Here is a 24,270-nt window from a genome sequence, read left to right as displayed (position 1 = left end):
CTGGAGTGATCTGAAGTCTTGACTGGGCTGCAGAATCCACTTCCAAAATGGCTCACTCACATGGCTCAAGTTCCTTGTTGACTGTTGGCAGGATGCCTCAGCTCCTCATAATGCAGACCTCTCTGTAGGGCGGCTACCTGAGTGTCCTAATGATATAGCAGCTGGCCTAGAGTGAGAAACTTGAGGGACAGAGAGAGCAAGGGGGAGACTACAGCGTCTTTTATGAGAAATACTATTCTGCTGCATTCTATTCATTGGAAGTATTTCATTAAGTTCTGATAGGACTCAAGACAAGTTTTGCATAGAGGACTATCAAAGTATCTATAGACATATTCTTAAACCGTCACAAAAGGTTTCCAGGATTTCCTTAGAAAGTCAATTATTCTTTCTTCTGTATTCCTATTATCATACCAATATTGCAAAGTTTAATATATTATATAATGAATCAATTTAAAAAGACATCTTAGGTTTTAATATGTAAACAATAAATTTCTATTTTGTCATTTCCATATGTCTCAATCATAAGACCTCTAAAATGAGATTATCCAATAAATGAGATAGTCATTTGGCACAAGAAAGCTGTGACTATCTTGTTCCTTATATAAAAGTGAATTTCAAGTGGATTAAAGATTTAAATTTTTACATGAAGCTCTAAACATACCAGAGAAAAATATGACCAAATATTTCTATCATCTATGAATGAAAAGGCCTTTTGGAAAAGACATAAAAACCTAAAGTTGTAAGGAGGAAGAAACTAATAAATATGAGTATTTATATAGAGAAAAAAATGTAAACTATAAGAAATCATGCAAAAAAACCTGGTAATATTAGTAATGTGGTAAGCAAAAAACTAACTTTCTTAATATGTAAAGAGATCTTAAAATTAATAAGAAAAAGTATACCAGTGAGCAAAGAGTCTTCCATTTCAAGAAGGCAAAGCACATTCTACAATCTCCACATCCTGTAACCCAAAACATTATACATCTGAAATTATAGTATACTGTATGTGAACTATACTGGAAGTAAAATAAAATTTTAAAAGACATTATAAAATAATTTTTGAATGCTTATTTGCCCTTGAAACACAAAGGAAACTCTCAATGTACTGTAAACTCTGATAAGTCGTTATATACGAGTTACATTAGATACATTTATGAGTAACAGAGATCTAAAGTAACAAGAGCTTAAGTGAGAGTTTAGATCTATATCTATCTATCTATAATACATATGAAAATTATATACACACATTTATATATATTTCTTCCTCACATAAAAGCTCACAGGTGGGGTCCAGGAACAGTGTCCTAGCTCTACCAAAGTCTTCATTAAATCAGACTTCCTTGAGTCTACCAGTGCCATCATTAGTGTGCGGCTATCATCATCCTTATGGTCCACGGTGTCAGGTAGATCTCCAGCCTCCATGTCTCCATTTCAGGAAATGCTCAAAAGGAGCCATTGATTGAAGAAAGTTCCTTAAAACCACCACATGCATTTCTGCTTACATCTGTTGACTAAAAATTAGAAATAAGGCCATATCTAGGCAAGAGAGGTTAGGGAATGTAGTCTTTATTTTGCATGTTCAGACATTCAGCTAAAAACCTATTTCTGTGAGAGAAGAAGAATATATATTTCAAAACATCAGCAGCTTCCATATTCACTTCAAATCAAAGCTAAGATAAAAACAGATTTAAGGAAAACCTCGGCCTAAAACATATCTGAAGTTTAGGACTGAAAGACACAAAGACTGAAGAGCATTGGCACCAAAGTCACACTAATAACCGCATTCTATAGAAAATATCCAGGGGTGCCTGGGTGGCTCAGTCGGTTAAGAGTCCAACTCCTGATTTCAGCTCAGGTCATGATCTCAGGGTTGTGGGATTGACCCCGTGTGGGGCTCCATGCTCAGTATGGAATCTGCTTGTCCCTTACCCTCTCCCCGCCCCCCCCCCCAAGCACTGTCTCTCTCTCTCTCTCTCTCTCAAATAAATAGCTAAATAAAATCTTTTAAAAATTAAGTAAAATGTCCATTAGCTGTTCTTGTTAAGCCTTTGAGCTGCCCCAGTTCTTTACCTTTCCATAATCTAGTTGACCACTTACTCTAGGTTGTAAGTTATGCCTCAATATCAAACCAATGGATGATGATGATACTTTTCTCTTCCTTAAATTAGCCAGAGTCAGTTTCTGCTGTTTACAAAAAAAAATGATCTCAACCAATATATTTTAAGATATTTATTTCAAAATCTTCACATAGTCAAATACATGTGTGTGTATTAGCATTTATCTACCCCAACAGAAAAAGGCATACTTCTCTGCATCCTTCTGAATATCCATCTCTCTGAATATCACTTCAGGGGGTCAGTAGAGACTCTAAACTATCTAACAGTAATTCCTTTTCTAAAATATCTAAGGCTAACCCTTTTTGAATTTCATGTTTTATATTCAGGTATAATTATATAATTTCCCTACTTAAAACTCTGGGATGAATCTCCATCATTTTTCAGGACACAGTCGAAACTTCTTATCAGGCCATAGACATCTATCTTATGGCCTCTGCATCAATCTCTATCCTCATCTGTGTTGATCTGTGTCATCTCTTAATCAACATTATTATTTACTGAGAGCCTACTGTGTTTCAGTCACTGCTCTAGAAGCTAGGTATGATATTTCTAGAAGTCAGAAATGATATTTAAAATATCTAGCAACTAGTATAACATTACATAGACTGATTGGAATGAACACTCGACCACCTAGAAAACAACTGATAAAGCTCTACCAGTTTGTATTATCAGAATATCAAACTGAATACAATAATATATATAACAGAGCCCCTATCCACAGGGTGTTACATTTTTCTTAATGAGAAGGGAGACAATCCACAAAATATTAGCGAATTATTAAGAAAATTTCAGGTACAAAGGTCTGAAGAAGATAAAATAGAGAAAATGTCATCTGAGGACAGTTGATACCTGAATAAATAAAATGTGATAAGTTGAAGGGTGTCCCCTAAAAATGGCATGCACAGGTCCCAATCATCAGAACCTGTCAGTACTGACTATTTGGAAAAAGAATTTTTTAAATAATAATATAATATATGATCCTTCCTACCATCCTTTGTAAATATCTTAACTCTCTTGTAGTGGCCCTGAGAAGGGTTGGGATAAGAGTCATAAAACAGTAAGGGATGCACTGACTAGTGAGAATTTTAAAAAAAATAATAAAGCTAACCAAAAAGTCAATCTGCTGTGTATTACCACCCTGTGTTGGCAATTCTAAAGAATGTCAATTCTAAAATACTCCTCCTCTGCTGTGGTCGACCACTCCCACTGCCCACCCCCTTGCAGTGTCACTGCCCTTTTACGCCTTCCTCCCTCCATAGTACTTGGCAAAATTCTGACCCTCTTAGATATAGCAGTCAGCGGGCTCTGTGACGAACTCTGAAGCAGCTGTATGTGGCTAAAGAAAAACACAGAACCCAACTAACAATTCCATTTTTTGTATTCATGACCTCAAATCTCAAATGGGCGCCATACACTGGTATTTCACTAATACTTTCTTGGAATACTTATTTTCCCACTAACCCAAATTACCCTTTCACACTTTTTTTTTTCCCCTTTAAATCTATGATACCCCTACCCACTCCACTCATTATCAGTGAGATAACCCGACTCCTGCTTCATGGAGCAAATAGGACTAAAATGGAAATTTCCTCATCTTTCTGCCACTTCCACCTGTAAAATCTAGCTTGGTGCCTCCTCTTTCAATAGATGAGGTGTTCCTATTCCTATATGCTTCTCCTCTTTTGCTTTGGATCACATCCCCTAACATCTTTCTGGAGGCATATAATAACCTCCTCTCAACTGATCATTATAAACAATAGATGGTGGATGGTGGGTCGATAGATGGATGGATGAGGAGAGGGAGGAAGAGAGACATGATTTCATTCCCATAATTACACTTGCTTGCAGCTTCAACCCTTCCTCCCCTTTCTTTGCTTCTTCTCCCAGTAATATTTCTCTAGATTGATGTTTAAAGTTATTCTCTTCATTTCTTTGCTTCCTAACTCCTCATCAATCTGATCCCCCATATGGGTTCTTCTACCATGTTCCCCTTATTAATAAGTGGTACTACAGCCTACCCAGTTCCTCAAGCCAGAAACCTAATAGTTGTTTTTTTCTTCTTTCCCCCTTCATATACCAAATTAAATCTATCAGAAATTTTGACTTTAAAAATACATCCTAGCCCTAACCATTTCTTTCCATTCTTTATCATAGTGGTCCAAGCCATCATCTTTCACTCATACTACTAAAATATTATCTTGCTTGCCCACCCATCATTCTTACACTAAAAATTCTACATTCTAAACAAAAACAAGAATGGGTTTTTAAAAATGCAAATCAGATCACGTTGCTTCCCTGAACGTGATAAATTCCTCCAATAAATTTCCATTACACCTAAAATAAAATTTAAAACTTCCAGCATGCCCTAGAGACCCTTGTACCATCTCATCTCTATCTATGTGATATCCCAACAACTCTCCCCCATTGCTCAATATATTTCAATAATACTGATCTTCTTTTTCTTTCCTAGTTGTGATCAAGACTTTTCTCAGAATAAGTTCACATCCCAGTTGGCCTGTCTGGTCCAGTTTTGTTTCTATTGTCCTGATGCTCTATTCACTTTAGTATTTGTCCCAGATTTATTTTTGCTTTAAAACCAAGGCTTACTAACAATTACATTAAAATACGCCAGATGGGGGGGCACCTGGGTGGCTCAGTGGTTCAGTGTCTGCCTTTGGCACAGCTCATGATCCCAGGGTCCTAGGATCGAGCTCTGCATCAGGCCTCCCACAGGGAGCCTGCTTCTCCCTCTGCCTATGTCTCTGCCTCTCTCTCGTCTCTCTCATGAATAAATAAATAAAATCTTAAAAAAAAAAAAAAAAAGCCAGGATGGGCTTGGTAGAGCTTCACTTTGTACTTCTAGTTACTTCCTTGGTCTTATCGGATAGTATGTGAGACACACATGCAGTGAAGTCAGCTCTTACCCTTACAAACTAGCTAAATTTGAAAGGCAACAGAGAGCATGTTTTCTTTTTTTTCAGACCCTTTCCAAAGGAAAAATAACAAACAAGATGAGTTTTTCCTAGAACAAAGTGCACTGGGATGAAAAAAGCTAGAAAGTGCCAACTTTTCCAGGTCTTGGTTGATGGTAGGAGGTGTAGTAAATATCTCTGCCTCTAATGTAGGAACACCAGAGAAAGGCAAACAAAACTCACCCCAAAAGGCTATTTCTAGTGTCATAGCCAGTGGGGCAAGAACTTGAGTTCTTGAGTAGTCCTATGGACTACTAAATTGGGTGCTAGAGTCTCACAGCAGTGATTATTTAGGTAAGGTTGTCTTCCTTTTTTATGGGAAACTAATAAGAAAGTACAGATGCTGAGCACAGATTATGGCTGGTGACTTTTAGCCCTGATTCAGCCCCTGAAGAACAGCCGTGTGGGTTGGCATCCATGTAAGTGAAAGGGATCTGTTCATCCGCCCAGACCATCAAGGTTTCAGAAGGGACACTCTGAGCAGCAACATCTGCAATAATGCTCAGAAAGATGTCATTCAGGATACTCCCGATTTTTAGGAGATAGAGACTTGGGACAACATCATCAGACGTATGTAACCCTGGGGTCCATGAGGATATCTGGAGATGAAAAAGAAAAAAAATGGGGAGCCACAGATTGCAAAACAGAGATTTGGAGTCATATTCATTTTATAGTAAATAATATGAGCATTTTTTGAACTCTACTCTGGGTCATTTCACTTATATGGTCTCCAAAACATGTAATAAATCTGAATGCACACTACTTACAAGAGAATTGCTACAAAACCCTTGATGCCTCGAGCATGCTGGGTAAACAGTAGGCAATATCGACTAATAATAATACCAGGAGTACACAGACCATATAAGGTACCTCCAAGCTTCCAAGAAGTTACAGGCTCTTGTTCACACCTTCAGATTGTACATGCTATTTGGGTTGTAACGAATACAAATAAATTTAAATGGCAGTAAAAGTCAAACTGAGAGTGCTCAAAAGTATTACAACAATAAATGCTGCAAGAGTTCAATTAAAAGGCATTATTTGGAGCTGGTTAACATCTCTTTATATAAAAATTATTGAGTTCAAAAAAATTATTGAGTTCATGATTACAGTGGTCTACACCAATCTCAATCAACAACAACAAAAAATAGCACTAACAACATCTCAATAAAGAGAGTTGTAAGCACCAAGAACGTTTAATGTTTTAATCAATTTTCTTTTCCCTTAAAAATAAATAATTTACTGTTATAAGTTCAATTAAAGTATGTATTGAGAAAGAGTAAGGACCTAGAAAAAATAAGATGGCCATCCATTCAGGGCCACAGTGTTACAGTAAATTGCTCTGACACTCACATAGGACCCAGAAACAAGCTCATCGATGTCCCAAAATGATAAAACTCAAGGATGCTAATTTATGTAAACCAGGCCTACAAGTGACTAATGTCAATGGACAACTTTACACAAGGAATGTAGTTGTCAGTTGGTCTAAACAATATACTTCCTTTGGATGCATGCTCCACAGAAACAAAATTTTCAGATGAGCCTCGTGAGGGGACACGGAAGTTAATTTTATGATTTGAATGTTTGATGACATTGGATCTAAGAGCCTTATGGGTCCATCTCCTTAATAAGAAAAGAATCACCAGATTGTTCCATAATTCATGTTGAACACCTAGAACATGATCTGGCTTGCTCTTGATACTTCATAATATTTGTTGAATGAATGAGCGCAAGTTCCTCTGAGCAGTGCGTGGATAATTATTGCCAAACTTTGTCTTTATATTTTTCTACAATTTTTTTCCTGAAATGTTCTAAATTGGGTTATTCTAATCAGCACATTTTTTTTTTAAATGATATATAAACACCTTCAATCCTTTTAGTCAAGATTCGCTACCTGGAAAGCCAGTTGTATTTAAAAACACAATTTCGCATCGTCAGCCCTGTTGAGACGTTTTAAACCAGACAGTTCTTTGTTGAAGCATTGTCCTGTACCCTGTAGGATGTTTAGCAGCATCACTGGCCTCTACCCACTACTGCCATAACACACACACACACACACCCACACACCCTCCTGTGTTTCCTGCTAATATTTACCTTTGCAATGCATGACAAGATTTTGTTCCATGGTTTTGACATAGTTCACTGCAGTAAGACTTAAATGGGAAGAGGTTTGGTTGAGGGTAGGGCAGGGTAGGGTACTAGCAGGGCTTTGGGAAGGAAGAACAGCAAAGAACAGTTAAGAACAGTTAAGCCAATCAAAAATGTGCTCAGGCATTGCCAAATATCCCCTGGGCACAGAATCAACCTCAACTGAGAATCAGTTCTTTAAAGTGATACAGCTGTTCTTATCTCTTAAGTATGAATGAATTTTAGAATTTAACAATCAAAAAAAATGTCACTGTGAGTTTTTAGAGTCTTCCAGTGTCTCTCCTAAACTCTTCCTACCCGCCCCCCCCCCCCCGGGTATTGCCAGCCCCACTAGACCATTACCTACATACAATATTACCATTAGTAATTTCAAGGAGAGGGAAAAGAAAATAATTTGGAAGGAAATCAAACTCCTTACGTCCTGTTTGGTGGAATGGAATTTTTTACTGCATGTGCTGTTCTCCACAAAATGGGAACGTAAGTCCCAAAGAAACTCTTCCCGTGCACTGATAAGGTCTTAGAAAGTCAGAGATATTTTTCTGTTTTAAAGCCAGAAATGGTATTTTGACATCTTTTTGCTATACCTTAGAATTAGATACAACTGCCTTCAGAGACATTTTCCCCCCTTCATCCTGAATCTTTTTTTTTATTTATCCAGTCAGGAAAATCAGAAAAATGTAATGTATTGGGAGTCACAAAAAATGCCATTCTGATAAGCACTCAGAGCAAGGACATGTGTCTAAAAAAAGCTTTAATTTATTTCAGGAACTTACTAAAAGAGGTTCATAAACTAAATTTTTCAGTCAATAAATTCAGTTTAAATGTGAACTGGGTAACAGGATAACATCAGTCCAAACTTTTCAGGACTTTTCCACACAAATAATTGCCGGCAACAGAACCAAATGTTACTTATAGTTATTACCAGTAACAAACCTGCAGAAACCACTCTTTTCTAAATACTTAAATGTAAATTCTAGTAACAGGCAACAGTCAGAAGTATAAAGACCCACAAAAATTGTATCCTTGTTCTTTCCCACACAAAAAAATCCTGGAGCCCAAAGTAGGACTACAAGTAAAATATATCACTGATTTTGAACATAAGAAGCAATGAGTACATGACCAGCTATTAATTCCCAAGATGAAGTCTCTCCTGGAAAGTGTTGTCTTGTTTTGCTTTTAAGTTATTTTTTTAAATAAATGCTTAGAACTAAGTATTATTTTTCCCAAAGAGAAAAGTATAAAAACTAGACTGATCTATGTGATTTATCATAGTTAACTGATTTTTAAAAGAAAAAAATTACAATAAAAAGATTTCTGAAAATGATATGAAAATCGGGGAAAAAAATTAAAAGCTTCCCTGGGTAAAGGGGGTAAATAGTCTGAGTAATTCTACTTTTGTTAATGATTCTAGTAATTGCCTGATTTTGGACACAGGACTATTCCATTTAATTTTCCAACTGATTTTCCCAGTGTGTCTACATTATTTGATTTTCTATAACTTCTTCATTCATAAAATAGAGATGGTATTGATCTTCCTCATACTGGGAATGATAAGATGAATTTAAAGAATCTATTCTGAGAATACATTATGCAAAATAATTGAAAATTGACTTTCTAACATAAATTAAGCCCATGGTTGGTATTTTGTGATTGTTAAGTATCGCTCTTCCTTCTTTTCTTCATCTGTTCCTTCGTCTCCCTTTTTGTTTTGAGGAGTTTCTACTGCACCAGGAGCCAGGAAAATTAGTCTAGTACTAAACTGTCAGTAACTACTTGACATCAGACTAATACCAGTATCCTCACCTTTAAAACAGAGTAATGCTATTTCCCTTTTCTACTTCACAAAGCTTTATAACCATGAAATGAGATAATGCGTGTGAAAAATACTCTCAAATTGAAAAAATCCTATTTAACACTAAAATGCTATTAGCAGGACTTTAAAGTGAAAACTAAAGAGATTATTGGGGCCTATTAAGAATTCATCACAGGGGTGCCTGGGGGGTTCAGTCGGTTGAGTGTCCAACTCTTGATTTCGGCTCAGGTCATGATCTCAGGGTTCTGGGATCGAGCCCTGTATTGGGCTCCATGCTCAGCCAGGAATCTGCTTATGTTCCTCTCTCCCTCTCCCTCCGCCCCTCCCCCTGTTTGCTCATGCACACTTTCTCCCTCTCTCTCCCTCTCAATAAATAAATCTTTCAAAAAAAATTCATCACAGCCTCTATCATTTATAAATCATAGATGACTTTCAGTTTTTAAAGACTCCAAATAGCTATTTATATTTTCCTAACCTCATGAGTATATATCAGTCCAAAATCACTAGCATTATGTTCCAGGAGCCTAATTCTTATTTCCACAAAAGCCTGAGGGACTAGAAGAGGATAAAAATCTGGCCTGTGTTAATGCCCACACTCAATTACATAATAGCGCACATACCAAAGATTTTCAAGATGTATCTCGGAATAGCTGACAGCAAAGTTCTCAATAGCAAAGTTAACATAGACCTTGTCAATTTTCTCTTCTCTGTTAACTGGCCATAGTCTCAGTCTCTCATTTCCCAAAGGCTTTCGTATTAACCGGAAATTAATAGGAAATCCTGCATCTTTTGCAAATTTTGCTGGTAAGCTTTGCATTATACTTGCACTATAGGTAGTGACAGGTAATTACCAGGACTGTTGGTAAGCAGGGAGGGGGTTGTGAGTAGAAAATGTGTTTGCTCTCAATCTATTAAATGGATGCTTCCCTATTTGGATGGCTTCTGCATCCCTGAGCACTCAGTGTGGAAACCAGGATAATGAAGGACCAGATAAAGGAGGCCACTCGAAAGGTTGCTGTGAGGATAAAAATGATATTCTTGGCACAGAGTAAGCTCCAATCAATGTTGCTTATTTGCATTTTTTAAAGGTAGAAGACAGTAAGCAGAAGCCATTAGGCAGAAACAAGAAGAGACAGAAGAATAAATCAATGATGGAGAAGGAAGAAATCTATAGACGGAGGCGAAATAAGAGGTGCTGAGTCATAAGCCTGACAAGCGAGTAGAATCACTCTTCACTCCTTCGCTGATTCTGAACACTGCAGCCTTGCCCTGTTTCCTGGCTCTGCTTTCAGACTTTATGAGGACATCCTGACAATACCCTGTCACCTGAGGGAACTGAAGGATGTCTCAACCCTGAAACAACAAAACAATCTATTCGTTAAATTATAATCAACTGGACTCGAGCTGAGAAGATACTGACAAAAGAAACACTCCCTTCACCTAATGAAAGAGCTTCTTTCTTTTCTGATTTAACTGAGTCTCTGAACTGTTCTGTTCCTTGAGATTGAATAGATCTCAAAGGATACTTTCTCCAACCTTCATGTAAAAAAAAAAAAAATCCTCAGTAACACGTGAAGTATGTTTAACATTCCATAATTGTGAAGCATTTTATGCCACATTCAGAAGAGGAGAGTATAACAAACTCTGGACATGAAATCTTGAAATTTGTATTTTTAATAAGATCCCTGGATGACTAGTCAGTTTCATATTTCACCTACTAAATGAGAACCAAATTCCAGTTTTACCTTCCCAGGAGTGTTTGTCTGTCAACTGAACTGAAGTTGTGGGTGTTTAAAAACTCTTCAATCACACATAGTCTTTTGGTTTATCACATAAGTTACTAATACCGTCCATGGGCTTTCCATTCAGTAACTAATTCATTATTCAACAATTATATGGAGCATGCAATTAACATGTGTCAAGTAATGTATCGGAAGCTCAGAGGCTGGGTTTTCCTAGCTCACCTTTCAAGGTCAACCTTTTACAGACCGGAACTACATAGCCAGGATATCAATGATGAGACCTGTCCATGACAATCCAAACCGAACTTCCCATAGAAACATCAATTCTATATTGGAAAGATTTAGAATTCTAAGTGGAAAGAATTGGAATTCAAATCCCAGCTCTGCCAGTCTTGGTTGATATTGATTTGGAGCAATTTCTTCACAAACATCTATGAAATGGGAATACTAACTCCTATCTCATAGGAGTATAAGGATAAGAGATAATGCTAATATGTGTATAGTGCCTGGTCAGTGTTTGGCATGTATAACTGATACTCTGTAAATAAGACATATTGCTATTATCATTAAAGGAGGCAGGACCGGACATTTTTTTATTTTTTAAGGAAGAGTCTTAGAAACCTCAATATTATCAAGATTCTCATTTTCCAAATGAAAATCAAGGCTACTCAAGCACTCACTACCTCAGAGAGGAGCACACAAGAATGCTAAATGCCCCAAAAGGGGGAAACACAGAGTTGTGGGAACACATTGAGTAAGCTCCTCCAGAATGCAAGCTAGAGTGGGCGTCAAGGAGGCTCCCCAAGGAGATGTCCTAGCTGAGTCATGAAGGAAGTAACCTGACAAAAGTGGTTAATCATTGGCAGTCTGGCCTTGAAACCAAATCCGTGTCCCCAAGACCAGTAACTTGTCACTTATACCACAGCTTCTTTGATTAGATACAATTAAACAGTATTTTTTTAGCACTTGCTTTATGGATAAGTCTGTACTAGATGGCAACAAAGGTGAGTGATTATAGTTCTTATCTCATGAAAGCAAGTAGAAATAAAGCCAGACATACAGATAACCAACTCAAAACAAAAGGCAGAAGAGTTTAATATTCAAAATCAAGCGCTGGATGTTCTACTTCAGCTTTCAGCTAGTTCTCAGACTTTCAACATGGAGGCTCCTGGTTCCTCACATTCTGTGTGCTAACAGGTCAGTAACACTGCCACAAATGTGAAATTCCACGATGTGAATAAATACCACCAAGGTAGAAAAAGCCAAGTGGCTATTATTCACCACTCTATCCTCAAATTGTCATACATTTTTTTCTCATTTTTGGTCCTGTTGATGGACTGTGGAGAAGTAGGGAAGGTAAATGCATAGGCTCAAGACGTGATTGTAAAAGCAGAAACCCAGAAATCTTAAGTGCTTCAAGTGCTACCCACCTGACCATACTCTTAATAAGGCTTTCCTGTTTGTTTCCCTCTTCTGAAGCCTGAGGAAATTACCTACACTGATCATTATGTCTGTTATATGTTATATATTACAATGTTATATTAAATTTGAACATTATGATCCAAATAATGCAAGAGTGTCTGCGTGTGAACAGAAATTCAGAGCTTAAAAACAATGAAACTATGAAGAAAATGATTTTCTATTATTATGGGATTTAAAATCATTAAGCAATGTTTTGTCCATTTGCCTGATAGAAACAAAAAGAGGCAACCTATTACATAATGGTCCAAAATGGAAATTCCCAAAAAGTCTCAGAAACAAGCTACTTTTATATTAGATTTGATTTATTATTAAATTGTCTAATTAAGGCAATATATATTTAAATAAATAATAGATACATGGGAGAAGATATTTGCAAATTATATTTCCAATAAGCGGTTAATATCCAAAATATATGAAGAACATAAACAATTCAACAACAAAAAATGGAAACTAGACGTATTGCAATGATTAGTTTGCAATGTATACAAATGTCAAATCACTACGTTGTACCCATGAAGCAAATAGAATATTGTATGTCAATTATACTCCAATAAAAAATAATGATATGTAAGTGGCTTCATTCAAGTACATATTGCAATAGTTAGTAAAATGAGAACAAATGATAATATCATGTGTTTTTTTTTTTAAATCCTGTGGAGGGTTCTTTAAATATCTTTATTAGAGGAAATGTGAGATCAACCAAATTCCATAATGTTTTAAATGAACACATCATATATCAGTGCCTTGTCAATTTTCCCCCAATTTAGATCTTTGTTAAGTCATTTTACAAAAAAAGGATTATATTTACAATAGGTAAAAGGCAGATTTTTTAAAACTACGATTATCTCATAAATAGCAAACAAGAAATTCCAACAGAAAGAAAATTAATTTATAAATACAGCAAAATGCAATGTTATATGGAAGCTATTTCATAAGGTTAACAATGAGAATCTAACTCTAGGTATCAAGAAATATGAATCACTGACAGAAGCCATGCTGATAACAGATGGTAGAATCCCTGGAAAAGTAATCATTCATTCCTGTATTCATTCATGCTTCCATCCATCCATTTCCTCGACAAATATTGATTACCCTCTATATTCCAAGATACAGTAATTTAAAGAAGAAGGAGAAGGCTGAGAAGGACAAGAATAAGAACAGTAACAGGAATCAGAACCAGAACAAAAACAAGAAAGAGAAGACGACGCATCTCATGGGAAATACTGATAAGAATTATTATTATATTTCACTGGAGTAAGTAAATTAATAGATGCTGGGGGAGCACTTAGGAGGAGCACCTCACCCGGATCGGTTAATGGGGGGAAGGAAAAGTGTGTAGGTGGTATCCCAGAAAGGAAGTTCATTTAAGCAATACCTGAGGAAGTATGAATAATACGAAAAATAGTCAGATGAAGAGTGGGAAGAATGAAAAAAGATCCAAGTAGAGGGAACAGTATGAGCAAAGGGACAAAGGAAAGAGGAAGCATGGTCTGTAGGAGGAACTTCAAAAAAAAAAAAAAAAGCAGTAGAATAACAGCCTAAAAAACAAGGCAATGGTAATATAAGGCTGGAAAGGCATTCAGGAGCCAAGAAAAAGGATCTTCGAGGTCAATTTGAATCTGGAACATATCTTAAAGGTGACAGAAAGCCATTAATGGTTTTAATCAGGAAGGCAATAATGATCAGACAAGGGTTTTAGTAAAATCATCTTAACTGAAAAGCAGATAAATTATTGAAAAGGATGGATTGCAGAGGAGAAATCCATTAGAGGCTTTGCTTGGATCCATAAGACAGAGAGGTAATAAGGAAAGTGGAAGTGGGAGTGAAGAGAAGTTTATAGTTCAGTTCCAAGATACATTTCAGTTGTAAAATTAATAGGCAGGATGGATTCAATACAGGACTGAGAGAGGGTGGAATTCAAAGGTGACCACTCCCTTCAACCCCATGTTTTGTCACAAGCAACTGAGTGGATGGTGGTGCCATCCCCTGGGATAGAAAACGAAGGCGAAGAAACAGGTTTAGGTTCAAAGATGGGAAACGTTATTTTTAACAAGTTTGTCTGAGTCATCTAAGTGAATCAAGCTAGTGAACAATTAGCTCTAAGGGTCTGAGATGAGGAGAGAGAACAGCACTGAGATTAATCAGCACGCGGATCACATTTGAATACACGGGAATGGGTGCCTACGGTGAGTGTGCAGAGCAAAGGGAAGCTAAGGAATTTCAAGAGTCAAGGGACAAATGAACAGATGCTTCAAAGGAGCAAGAAAAACAACCTCTTCCCAAAGAGAAAGTAAATCTGCTATCTCCATAAAGATTCCTGGCTTAGATCCGGGAGACCTATGGGTAACGTTCTCTGGACCACCCTAAACTCATGTCCTCGAGAAGTTTTCTCACTTCTCATAGCTATCATCACCTACCTCCCTTCCGCCTCCCCCAACACACACAGATTCCCAACACACTTTCTCCTTTCCTGAAGTTCTTAAAAACTTCTCTGTCAAATCAAAAAAACAGTCGGTTAAGGAGACCTCTTTATATGACAAAAGTACTTTATATTTAAAGGAAAAGGGGATACTCAAGCCTGGTAACAATTTCACAAAACAGGGACAACTTCCTCCAGCTGCTCCCTAGATTTTATTACAGTCACTCATGAGCCCAACAAACCATGGTGTTCCCCAACAGACAGGAAAGCCAGGGTCTCCAGGAGCTGGAAAAGAGAAGATTAAAAAAAAAAAAAAAATGTCATGTTGACTGAAATTCTGGAGCTCTTAATTTCTGCTTTTATTTCAGGACAAGAATTAAAGGCTCATCTCCTTTCAGGAAGCTAATAGGAGGAACAACTCACTGCAGCATTCCTTGTACCTTGACATTGATGTTGATTTATTCTTTTAAGGAAACTCTACGATTGATTAAAAAAAAAAAAAAGTTCTCTCAGAAAAATATTATCTCTATCCCGCAAAAGATAAAGTTTTTATGCTAGCTTGAGCCCCATCAGGTTCAGGATACGAATTGTATTCACGTATTTCCTGCTCTTCAGAGCAGGAAATGAAAGCCTATAAATACAGACTTTCCCAGAATATTGCAGTAACACAGCATTTGGTTCTGCTGAATCAGCATCTTGGACGTTCAAGCTGTTGTTATTCCATTGGACAGCATGTGCTGTGAAGAGTTCCTCCTCCCCTGGTCAGTAATTTGAGAACATTCTAGCCATCTCTGAGGTGACGTTCACTGCAGGAGGAGGTCATCTCTGTCAACTCATGTGCACCAGGTAGACAGTGGCTGACGAACCAAGCCATAGAAACAGAAGAAAGGGGTAAACTAGATTGATGCCCACTCTCCATCCCAATTCCAGAAGATCTACGGTCTCCCTCAGGATCATGACTTCATGAAGAGAAAAGACCACTAAATGAGATGTCGATATTTCATAGTCAAAGTGAACTTTTAAACCTGCATTTCAATGGCTGTCTTGTGCTCTACCATTACCATGGAAGGAAAAGACTGGGCTTTCCCACAGTCAAACATAGAGTTCCACCAGCCTCTATCAGCTGACACCCGGCTGACCTCAGGACACATGAGGGAGCCCAGCCAAGGCCTACAGAGTCATGCAGCCCGGCCTAGCCCAGATTGGCCAATCCCCAGCCTACTCCACGATGCATGACTAAGCTTAGCCAAGTCAGCGGAGACGTCTACCCAGACAAAACCACTGGACGCCCAGCCAATCTGCAGACTTGTCAATAAGATTGAGCTGTTAACTGAGCCAGTCAAGGTCTGGATACCTGATAGCCTATGGATATGCCTCTAGGAGTAGCTGCATCCAGTTTCTAATACCTCCAGATATGATCATCCTGAACAGAAGCACACCAAAGGGTCTCTGTGTCATGAGATGTTTTACCACAGGCAAGAAGAATCTGAAAAAAATCATGTTTTCCTCACTCAGAGTTGGACTGCACATTCTTGAGAGGTGAAAACATCTTAAATTCCACTTATTCCTTCCTTGTTCTTTATTTTATTTTTATTTTTTTTCTTCCTTGTTTTTTAAAGGCGAAGTTTGTGAAGTAAGTTGAATCCTTGGCAGTGGCCTCCATGATCTCTGCCCCACTTCTTCCCAGATACATTCACAGTCAGCCAGACACAGAGGGGCTTTAAGAGTAGGAAGCTTTCTGTAACCTGTATGAGTAAAGAAGGCCTCTGGGGCCCCAGCGTGAAAAGTTTAGTCAAGAGTTTGCCAACCTGAAGTGGCTCAGAATACCCTAGATCTGGGTAAGTCTGCGCATGGCCATGATGCTCTGTTTGTACTGGCTCTCGAGACACTGTGCAGCCAGTGGCAGCCCTGCCAGAGAACCTTAAACCAAACCCCAATCCCCACCAACTACCACGAGAGATGGTGTTATTTGCAATCATAGTCAGAGTTTTGACAATTAAAAGCCTACCCTATGCAATAAAGACAGAGAACTCGCCACCAAAGTTTCTGCCCTTCTGGAGGAAAGAGGAGAAAATTTTGACAAGTTTAACCTAATTCGAGAAGAATTTTAAGACCTTGAATCCACTTTCATGGAAGCTGGACTTAAGAGCAAACTATCAGAAATAGAAAAGCTGGAGGTCATTACTACTAGACAGGCCTGGGCACAGACTGGAGGCCATAAATAAAGAGCTGGAAATCTCCATCTCTCTGCTTGGGTTTAAAATACAGAGTTTTAGGGCAGCCCAGGCGGCTCAGTGGTTCAGCGCCGCCTTCAGCCCAGGGCGTGATCCTGGAGACCCGGGATCGAGTCTCACGTCAGGCTCCCTACATGGAGCCTGCTTCTCCCTCTGCCTGTGTCTCTGCCTCTCTCTCATGAATAAATAAATAAAATCTTTTAAAAAATGTGATTAAAATACAGAGTTTTAATAAAGGACTTAGCAAAGAAAAATCCAAACATTTAGAACAAGTTGACATTATAAGAAATATTCAGTATTTAGAAGATGCAGCAAAACATAGCCAATTTCTTGGGATGCCTGGATGGCTCAGATGTTTAGTGTCTGTCTTTGGCCTGGGCCATGATCCTGGGGTCCTGGGATCAAGTCCCACATCGGGTTCCCTGCATGAAGTCTGCTTCTCCCTCTGCCTGTGTCTCTGCCTCTCTGTGTCTTTCATGAATACATAAATAAAATCTTTTTAAAAAATCCAATTTCAAGCTACAAGCAAAATACCCTTCAAAGTACATCAGAAAAGAGAAGAACAACTTCAGACGGCACCAAAAAAGATGCTTTAGATGAAAATTCCCATTTTTGTGTAGGAACAAAACTGTTTTCACAAGAAGCTAAAGGATAGAAAGAGTGAGCAAACTTATTAGTCAGGGGAAAAGGTTTAAAAACAACATTCTACTACACACAAGACAAATTTTAAATGATTAAGAAAGCCAGATCACTGCTAAGGAGAGATCCTGCTGGTCATAAGGAAGAAAACATGGATGACGGAACTTTGAAACTGGATATAATAAACCCATTGGGAAATGGAAACTTCCAAGAAGATGAATCAGTTTTGAAGAAAATGATGATGCTGGGGTAGATAGGGCTGATCAAGTTTGGGCCAGGCCAGTTGATTTTGCTGGCCTTAACTGGGCTTAAACTTGCTTAAAAAGTCTCAAAGAACGTGACATCGAATGTACACTAAATTAACCAAAGGTGATAAAATAATCAATACCTGGAAGACTGTAAGTCTCTGGATGAGACAGTTTCACTACAATCAGAAAGAGGGAGAAATGCAGTTAGAAAGGAACAGACAAGGGGCACCTGGGTGGCTCAGTTGGTTAAACATCTGCCTTCAGCTCAGATCATGATGCCAGGGTCCTGGGATCAAGCTCTAAGTCAAGCGGGGATCCTGCTTCTCCCTCCCCCTCCCCGTTCCCCTACTTGTGCCTGAGCTCGCTCTCTCTCTGGCTCTCTCCTTTTCTCTCTGTCAAATAAAACATTTCTTTAAAAAAAAAAAAAAAAAGGAACAGACAAAAACATCAGAGGCAACTTTTCTCCCTCCTAAACTTCATTGAGGAAAAAAAAAGAAAAGAATTTTCATCAAATGTCCGACATATAGTTCATAGGTTTATTCACCCTATAAAGATAGTGAAGACTTCTTCCAAAATAGATTAAACGATTAGCCTGTGAAGGGCTGGACATTTCTGAAACATTTTTGAGGAGGAACTTAAAACATTTGAAACAGTAACCTTACATCCCCGTTGTTCCCAAGAGGGCATTAGAAGAGCCCAAGGGGACCACCAGGGAACCCAATGGATGAATAAACCCCCAAGAAAGGAGTACCAGGCAATGATAGTATAGGATCCAGGATGCAATTCTTCCAGGGTGAAGACCACAGGGGTAAGATTCCCCCATTAAGCCACCCTGATCCTTAACACAGTGCTGCCTCCACAGAAGCAGGATGGAACTTGTCCTGGTGCTCCTTGAATTAGGAGATACTCAGGGCTTTCTCTGGATTCAACCCTTCCGCTTTAGTGGGAGACATACTACCCTAGGAGCAGCATCAAACAGTGGGTGCTAACAAAGCAGCAACAAGATAGGAAAAAGTCCCCTAGAAAAGAAGTAGTCCTGCTACAACGTGTTATGCTGAAGGCCAGCCTTTTGCACTACATCACTTAGGGCATTCCCCACCCTGTTTTAACTTCCTTGCAAAGGGAGGTTGCCATAATCACTTCCACCCTAAAGATAGGAAGCCTAGGCACAAGAAGACTAAGCAACTTGCCTGAGGTCATAACTAAAATCATACCAGGAACTGGCAACTAAACACAAGGATCCCAGGCTTGGAAAAAACCTCCAACCACACTGCTCTCCTAAGGGATAATTTATGAAAAGAAAAGCAAAATTATTTTGTCTTTTGAAGCTAAGAATGTTGAGGTCTAGTGCCATTAGCTCAGCATTTAAGACTTCAATATTTATGACAGATGTATCAAGGCCTACTGGTATCTCTTTGAAAACATTGTTCTTCCAATTGATTTTATTAAGATTTGAGAATTTTTGTTCCAAAAATGTGTTTTGTAGAGAAACTTCACAAGATTTTAGCTTCTTATGAAGTAGTCCATGGATCAAAAATCTTTGAAAACCAAAGTCTAAAGTGGATTAATACTTTCTACATAGGGATAGTCCGTAACCTGGAAATACCAATGCAGTCTTAGATGAAGAGCAATCCTTCTTCTCTCTCTCTCTGACTCTCGGTGATTGGTATCATATACAGACCTTTGAAATCTTATATATTATGAACCCAATATCCTAAATGTCAAAAAGTAGTCAGTAGGTCACTTGACACTCTAGTGATTTGACAAAATTCTGTGCACAGAAATTAAAATCCCAGGCAAAAGAAATGCCAGGAAATAAACTCTTAGCTCTCCCCACTTTATAAACAATATACTAGCTATGTAACTTATTCTATAAAGAAGGGATTTAAAAAAAAAAAAAAAAGAAGGGATTTAAATCATAACTGTCCCTTGAGATTCTGTGGAGTGTATGGTCACAGAAGAGAGCGGTGGCTATGGGCACACACTAGCAATAATGCCCTAATATTAGCAATTATGCCCTAATATATTAGGAATAATGTCTAATAACTATAGAAACCTATTGGAGATATTTCAATACATGTTAGAATTTTTTATCTGGAGGTGGTGCGGGACTAGTACATCATGATGCTGGTTTTCAAAGAGCATCTAGTTGCTTTAGTGAGGAAAGTGTTCTCAAATTGATTAGGCCCTGCCTGCACTGAAGTAGGACATACCCCACATCATGGATGAATTTAAGGCAGAACCATAGACGTGCTCTAACTGGAATTACCAATGCAAAGATTGGTAAAATTACTCCTCGGTAGTACATGTCAAGTATTATGTTGGAATTCTGATTCACTCCCAACAGAAACACTAACTTTCTCTCTTATCACCTCTGGGTATGCAAACGGCATTCTAAGAAAGACATTAAAAACTCAGATCATATTAAGAAGAAAAGCATAGGATCTTTTGGGGTCGTGTGTTCATTCTGTTAAAAAAAAAAAATTCCACCAATTAAAGTTAAATGAGACTCCTCTCCCTCAAAAGAAAAAGAAAGAAAGAAAAGAAAAGAAAGAAAAGAAAAAAAAAGAAAAAAAAGAAAAGAAAAGAAAAAAAAGAAAAAAAAGAAAGAAAAGAAAAGAAAAGAAAAGAAAAGAAAAGAAAAGAAAAGAAAAGAAAAGAAAAGAAAGAAAAGAAAGAAGGAAAGGGGGAGGCGGTTGGAGGGAGGGAGAGTAAAGGACAGGTAGGTGTCTTACTTCCTTAAATACTCTCAACAATCACAGTATTAAAACTTTCCTTTTTTTCCAATTACTCATCACACCCTTTGCCACAGAGCACTTAACTTCTTAGGGTTTTTTATCCCCCCTTTCTTTTAAGCCTACCACCAATTTATGATTTTGTGAGGTAAGCAACAGGTTTATAGCTTTTACAAACTTAAGAACTAAGATATTTTATTGACTGAAAAAAAACAAAGCATGGAGTAATACACAGAATGATTCTTGTGTGTTCTTTAAGCATTTCCCTTGGTTCTTAAATTCTAAAGCCTAAGTATGAAACTTATTATGTATAAACAAGTTTAGCTAATAAGAATAATTCTTAGTAATAACAGCTTACAGTGGCAAGAGCATACAGAGGGGAGAATTGTGGCAGGGAGACTTTTCCTTTCCATATTCTACTTTTGGTATTGTTAGAGACTTGTATTTTTTTGTTTGCCTTCTTCCGTAATTTAATTTTTTTTTTAAATACAAAAAGTTCAAGAACCACTTGGAGAACCACCTCCACCACTAATGGCTTCTGAGAACCTCTCCAGTAGAGGGCACGGTAGATTCAACATTGAGAATGTATATTCTCCAGCAAACCAAACTGTGGTTTTGCTGTGCAATATTTACAACCTATTGCATTGTTTCTCCCTCCACCACAGAATGGAAAATATGTGTCATCTTAATGTTGAGCCATCCCATTTACCTAAAAGCCACTTGCAACAAAAAAAAAAGGGGGGGGGGAGTCATCAAACATTGTAGTTTTTGCTTTAAATCTATGTCTGCAGCCCTTATAAATGACATTAGCATGGCAATTTTTTGACTAAAAGTTTTATCAGTCTGAAACAGGTCTTGCCCTAACTCTTCAAATCACTTTACACACAGAAATGATCAACCATTACACAGTGACTTATCAACTGACCTCATAATCTTCAGGAAAAAATTAAATTTGCTGCCATCAGTTGTCCATCAGAAACGGTTTATGAAAAAAGCAAATAATTACATTAAACACAGAAACATCTAAAATGGTCTACATTTAAACAGTTGTTTACACAGATACATATATATTCACTTTTGTGAATATATTGAGATGATCTAACTTCCCTGGCTTAGAGATCTCTGAAAAAGTTTAAATGGCAAACTGTTTTCCTTATTTGCTTATTATCCAGAAAGCTTTTGTTAAGTATCTTATTATGAGCTTAAGCCTTTACAAATCTGACACATCATTTTGGTATTTTAATCATATTTGCACATTTATAACCTAATTAACTGAGTTAAACCTTTAATGATTTTCTCCCTTGAATAGCTATATTTCCTTTTTCACATATGTGCGAATTTACAATACCAAACCTCTGTACTTTAGAATTTACAAAGGCCCCTCACATGAGTCACATAATGTCTAATAAGATTGGCAAAAAAGATACACTAGTCTTAGCACAAATGAGAAACTGGGGCTCCAGGGGGTGTGATGAGACCGTCCCAACAGTTACTTAGCATTTATTGGTTAAGCCAAGACTCTAATTAGGTCTCCAGACGCAGGTCCAGCTCTCTCTCCTTGCTGCTTCTTAATGAGAACTCTTGGACCTTCCACTATGGATGCATACTACCATCCAAGGTTCTAAGTGAATGATGTATTAAGGTTTATACTGGCAAAAAAACAAAAAAAGAGAGGGGCTATTTATCACACGCATTTATTTTATTTTTTTTTCAATTTTTATTTATTTATGATAGTCACACAGAGAGAGAGAGAGGCAGAGACACAGGCAGAGGGAGAAGCAGGCTCCATGCACCGGGAGCCCGACGTGGGATTCGATCCCCGGTCTCCAGGATCGCGCCCTGGGCCAAAGGCAGGCACCAAACCGCTGCGCCACCCAGGGATCACACGCATTTAGTAAGTATTGAATAATCAGAACGTGAAAACTGATGGAAATACTATGCAAGGTTCTTGTAGAGACAGAGTATATGCATGAGAAAAACAGCATTCTTACATTTCACAAACACATCTTGAAGTATTTATTACTGAAATCCAAATGTTTTTTTTTTTTTTTTCCTTTCCATAATGAACTACATGTCTGTTCTCTTTAGTAGTAACTGCAGATTTTACCCTACATGTCAACTACTGGCTGCTCAGGGCACGAAGTTAAACTAGCTCCAATTTCCTTTTGGCAGTTCTAATGCAAAGCTCGGAGAGTATCTGTAGCCTAATCAATACCTTGCTGTGAGTCTTACTTTGTACTTAAATGCTTGATGGGGAAACCATCTGAATATTCCACTGTACGGCTCTGATACCTGAAATCAAGGAGTGAATTGTGTTGAGGTCATCGACTGTGGACCTTCTCCGTTTGTCCTTCCCACTCAAAAACACTTAAAGCCGGCCTTCGCACAGATGATTTTTGAACAATCACCAAATTATGCAAGTAAACCCTTCACGTCTTCTTCTCCTCCCTCCCCCACTTTGCAAGTTATTAAGTGTTCTGGTAAATTCTCAGCCAAGAATGACTCATGAGGAAACCCTGCATCCTTGCACTCCCAGGACGAGGATGGCTCTGGCGCATCACAGTTTCCACGTCTTGGTGTTTCCCTCCGTCTCCTCGTGAGGAGAGCTGGGACTTCTCTGTCCTGGAAGGAGAAGCAACCAAGGATTTCGGAGAAAAAGCTTTGCAACCCCACGGGAAGACCCAATCACGCAGGTTGCGGGGAGCAAGGCTGCACACCCTCTTAAAACACGGCCGTCGGATAAAGTCCCTTTCTCCGGTTCCTTCCCTGCTTACCGTTCAGTCCCCGCAGGGTTCCGGGTTGCCCCCCCCCACCCCACCCCCCGGCCGCGCGGGGGTCGCTGCCCCCGCCCCTGCCCCACCCCCGCCCCCGTCCCCCGCGCCCCCGCCCCGGCCCCCCCGCCCCTGCCCCACTCCCCTGCCCCACCCCCGCCCCCGTCCCCCGCGCCCCCGCCCCGGCCCCCCCTGCCCCTGCTCCTTCCCCCACCTGACCCTGACCCTGCCCCACTCCCCTGCCCCCACCCCGGCCCCCCCGCCCCTGCCCCTGCCCTCCCGCCCCCTCCCCTGACCCTGTCCCCCCTGCCCTGCCCCCCCGCCCCTGCCCCCCGCCCCCTCCCCCTGCCCCCCTCCGCCCCTACCCCCCTCGCTCCCGCCCCCGCCCCCGCCCCGCCCCTCCCTTTCATCTTTTCCTCCCCTCCCAACTCAACGGAGTCGCACAGCGGAAGAGGGGAGGGTCTCCCCGCGGCCTGTTTGCAAGAAATGAGGCGTGGGAAGAGGGCGCGCTCTCCAAAAAACAAGGGCGGGGGGTTGGAAAACATCTTAACTCAAAATAAAGCACTTGCACCCCGGTCCGCTCCCAGCAGCCTCTCCCCGCCGGAGCCTGCACCCCTCCAGGGCCGGGAGCGCCCCCTCCCGTCGTCCCGTCGTCCCGTCGTCCCGTGGCCGGGGCGCGGCTGGCGGCGAGGCGTCCCGGTCCGATCCCACACGCAACCCCGCGAGCCGCCGCGAGGGCCCGAGCGCGCACGGAGCCGGAGCCGGAGCCGGAGCCGGAGCCGGAGCCCGAGCCCCGGACGTCAGCCCACCTCGCTTCGAGAGCCTTCGGCGGCGCCCGTGACCGCCGCGGGCCGGGCCGCCCGCCCCCGCGCCCGGGTGCAGCCGACCAATCGGTGCCCTCGGGGGGCGGGCCCGGCGGCGGAGGCCCCGCCCCCTCCCCGCCGCCGCCCATA

The 24,270-nt window shown here is 39.7% G+C and overlaps 1 protein-coding gene across 1 annotated transcript; it reads right to left on the bottom strand.

Annotated features, from left to right (window-relative positions):
• Window positions 1-22,475: 22,475 nt before the first annotated feature.
• On the bottom strand, window positions 22,476-24,269 carry LOC119868082 (protein SPT2 homolog). Its single transcript, XM_038586429.1, has 2 exons — window positions 23,869-24,269; window positions 22,476-23,168 (listed from the first exon to the last, which is right to left on the bottom strand). Exons 1-2 carry the CDS (start codon window positions 24,267-24,269, stop codon window positions 23,015-23,017), a joined length of 555 nt encoding a protein of 184 aa, XP_038442357.1. The 3' UTR covers window positions 22,476-23,014.
• Between the last annotated feature and the right edge of the window lies 1 nt (window position 24,270).

This window comes from Canis lupus, chromosome 38, assembly GCF_011100685.1.
Source record: "Canis lupus familiaris isolate Mischka breed German Shepherd chromosome 38, alternate assembly UU_Cfam_GSD_1.0, whole genome shotgun sequence".
NCBI lineage: Eukaryota > Metazoa > Chordata > Mammalia > Carnivora > Canidae > Canis > Canis lupus.
This window is presented reverse-complemented; position numbering and strand designations above follow the sequence as displayed.

Excerpts from the sequence above, each read along its gene's own strand:
- LOC119868082 (XM_038586429.1), bottom strand. The coding sequence starts at position 24,269 with ATGGGCGGCGGCGGGGAGGGGGCGGGGCCTCCGCCGCCGGGCCCGCCC. Across the intron at positions 23,169-23,868 it reads GTGCAAGTGCTTTATTTTGA|GACAGAGAAGTCCCAGCTCT; the intron begins GTTAAGATGTTT and ends TTCTCCTTCCAG.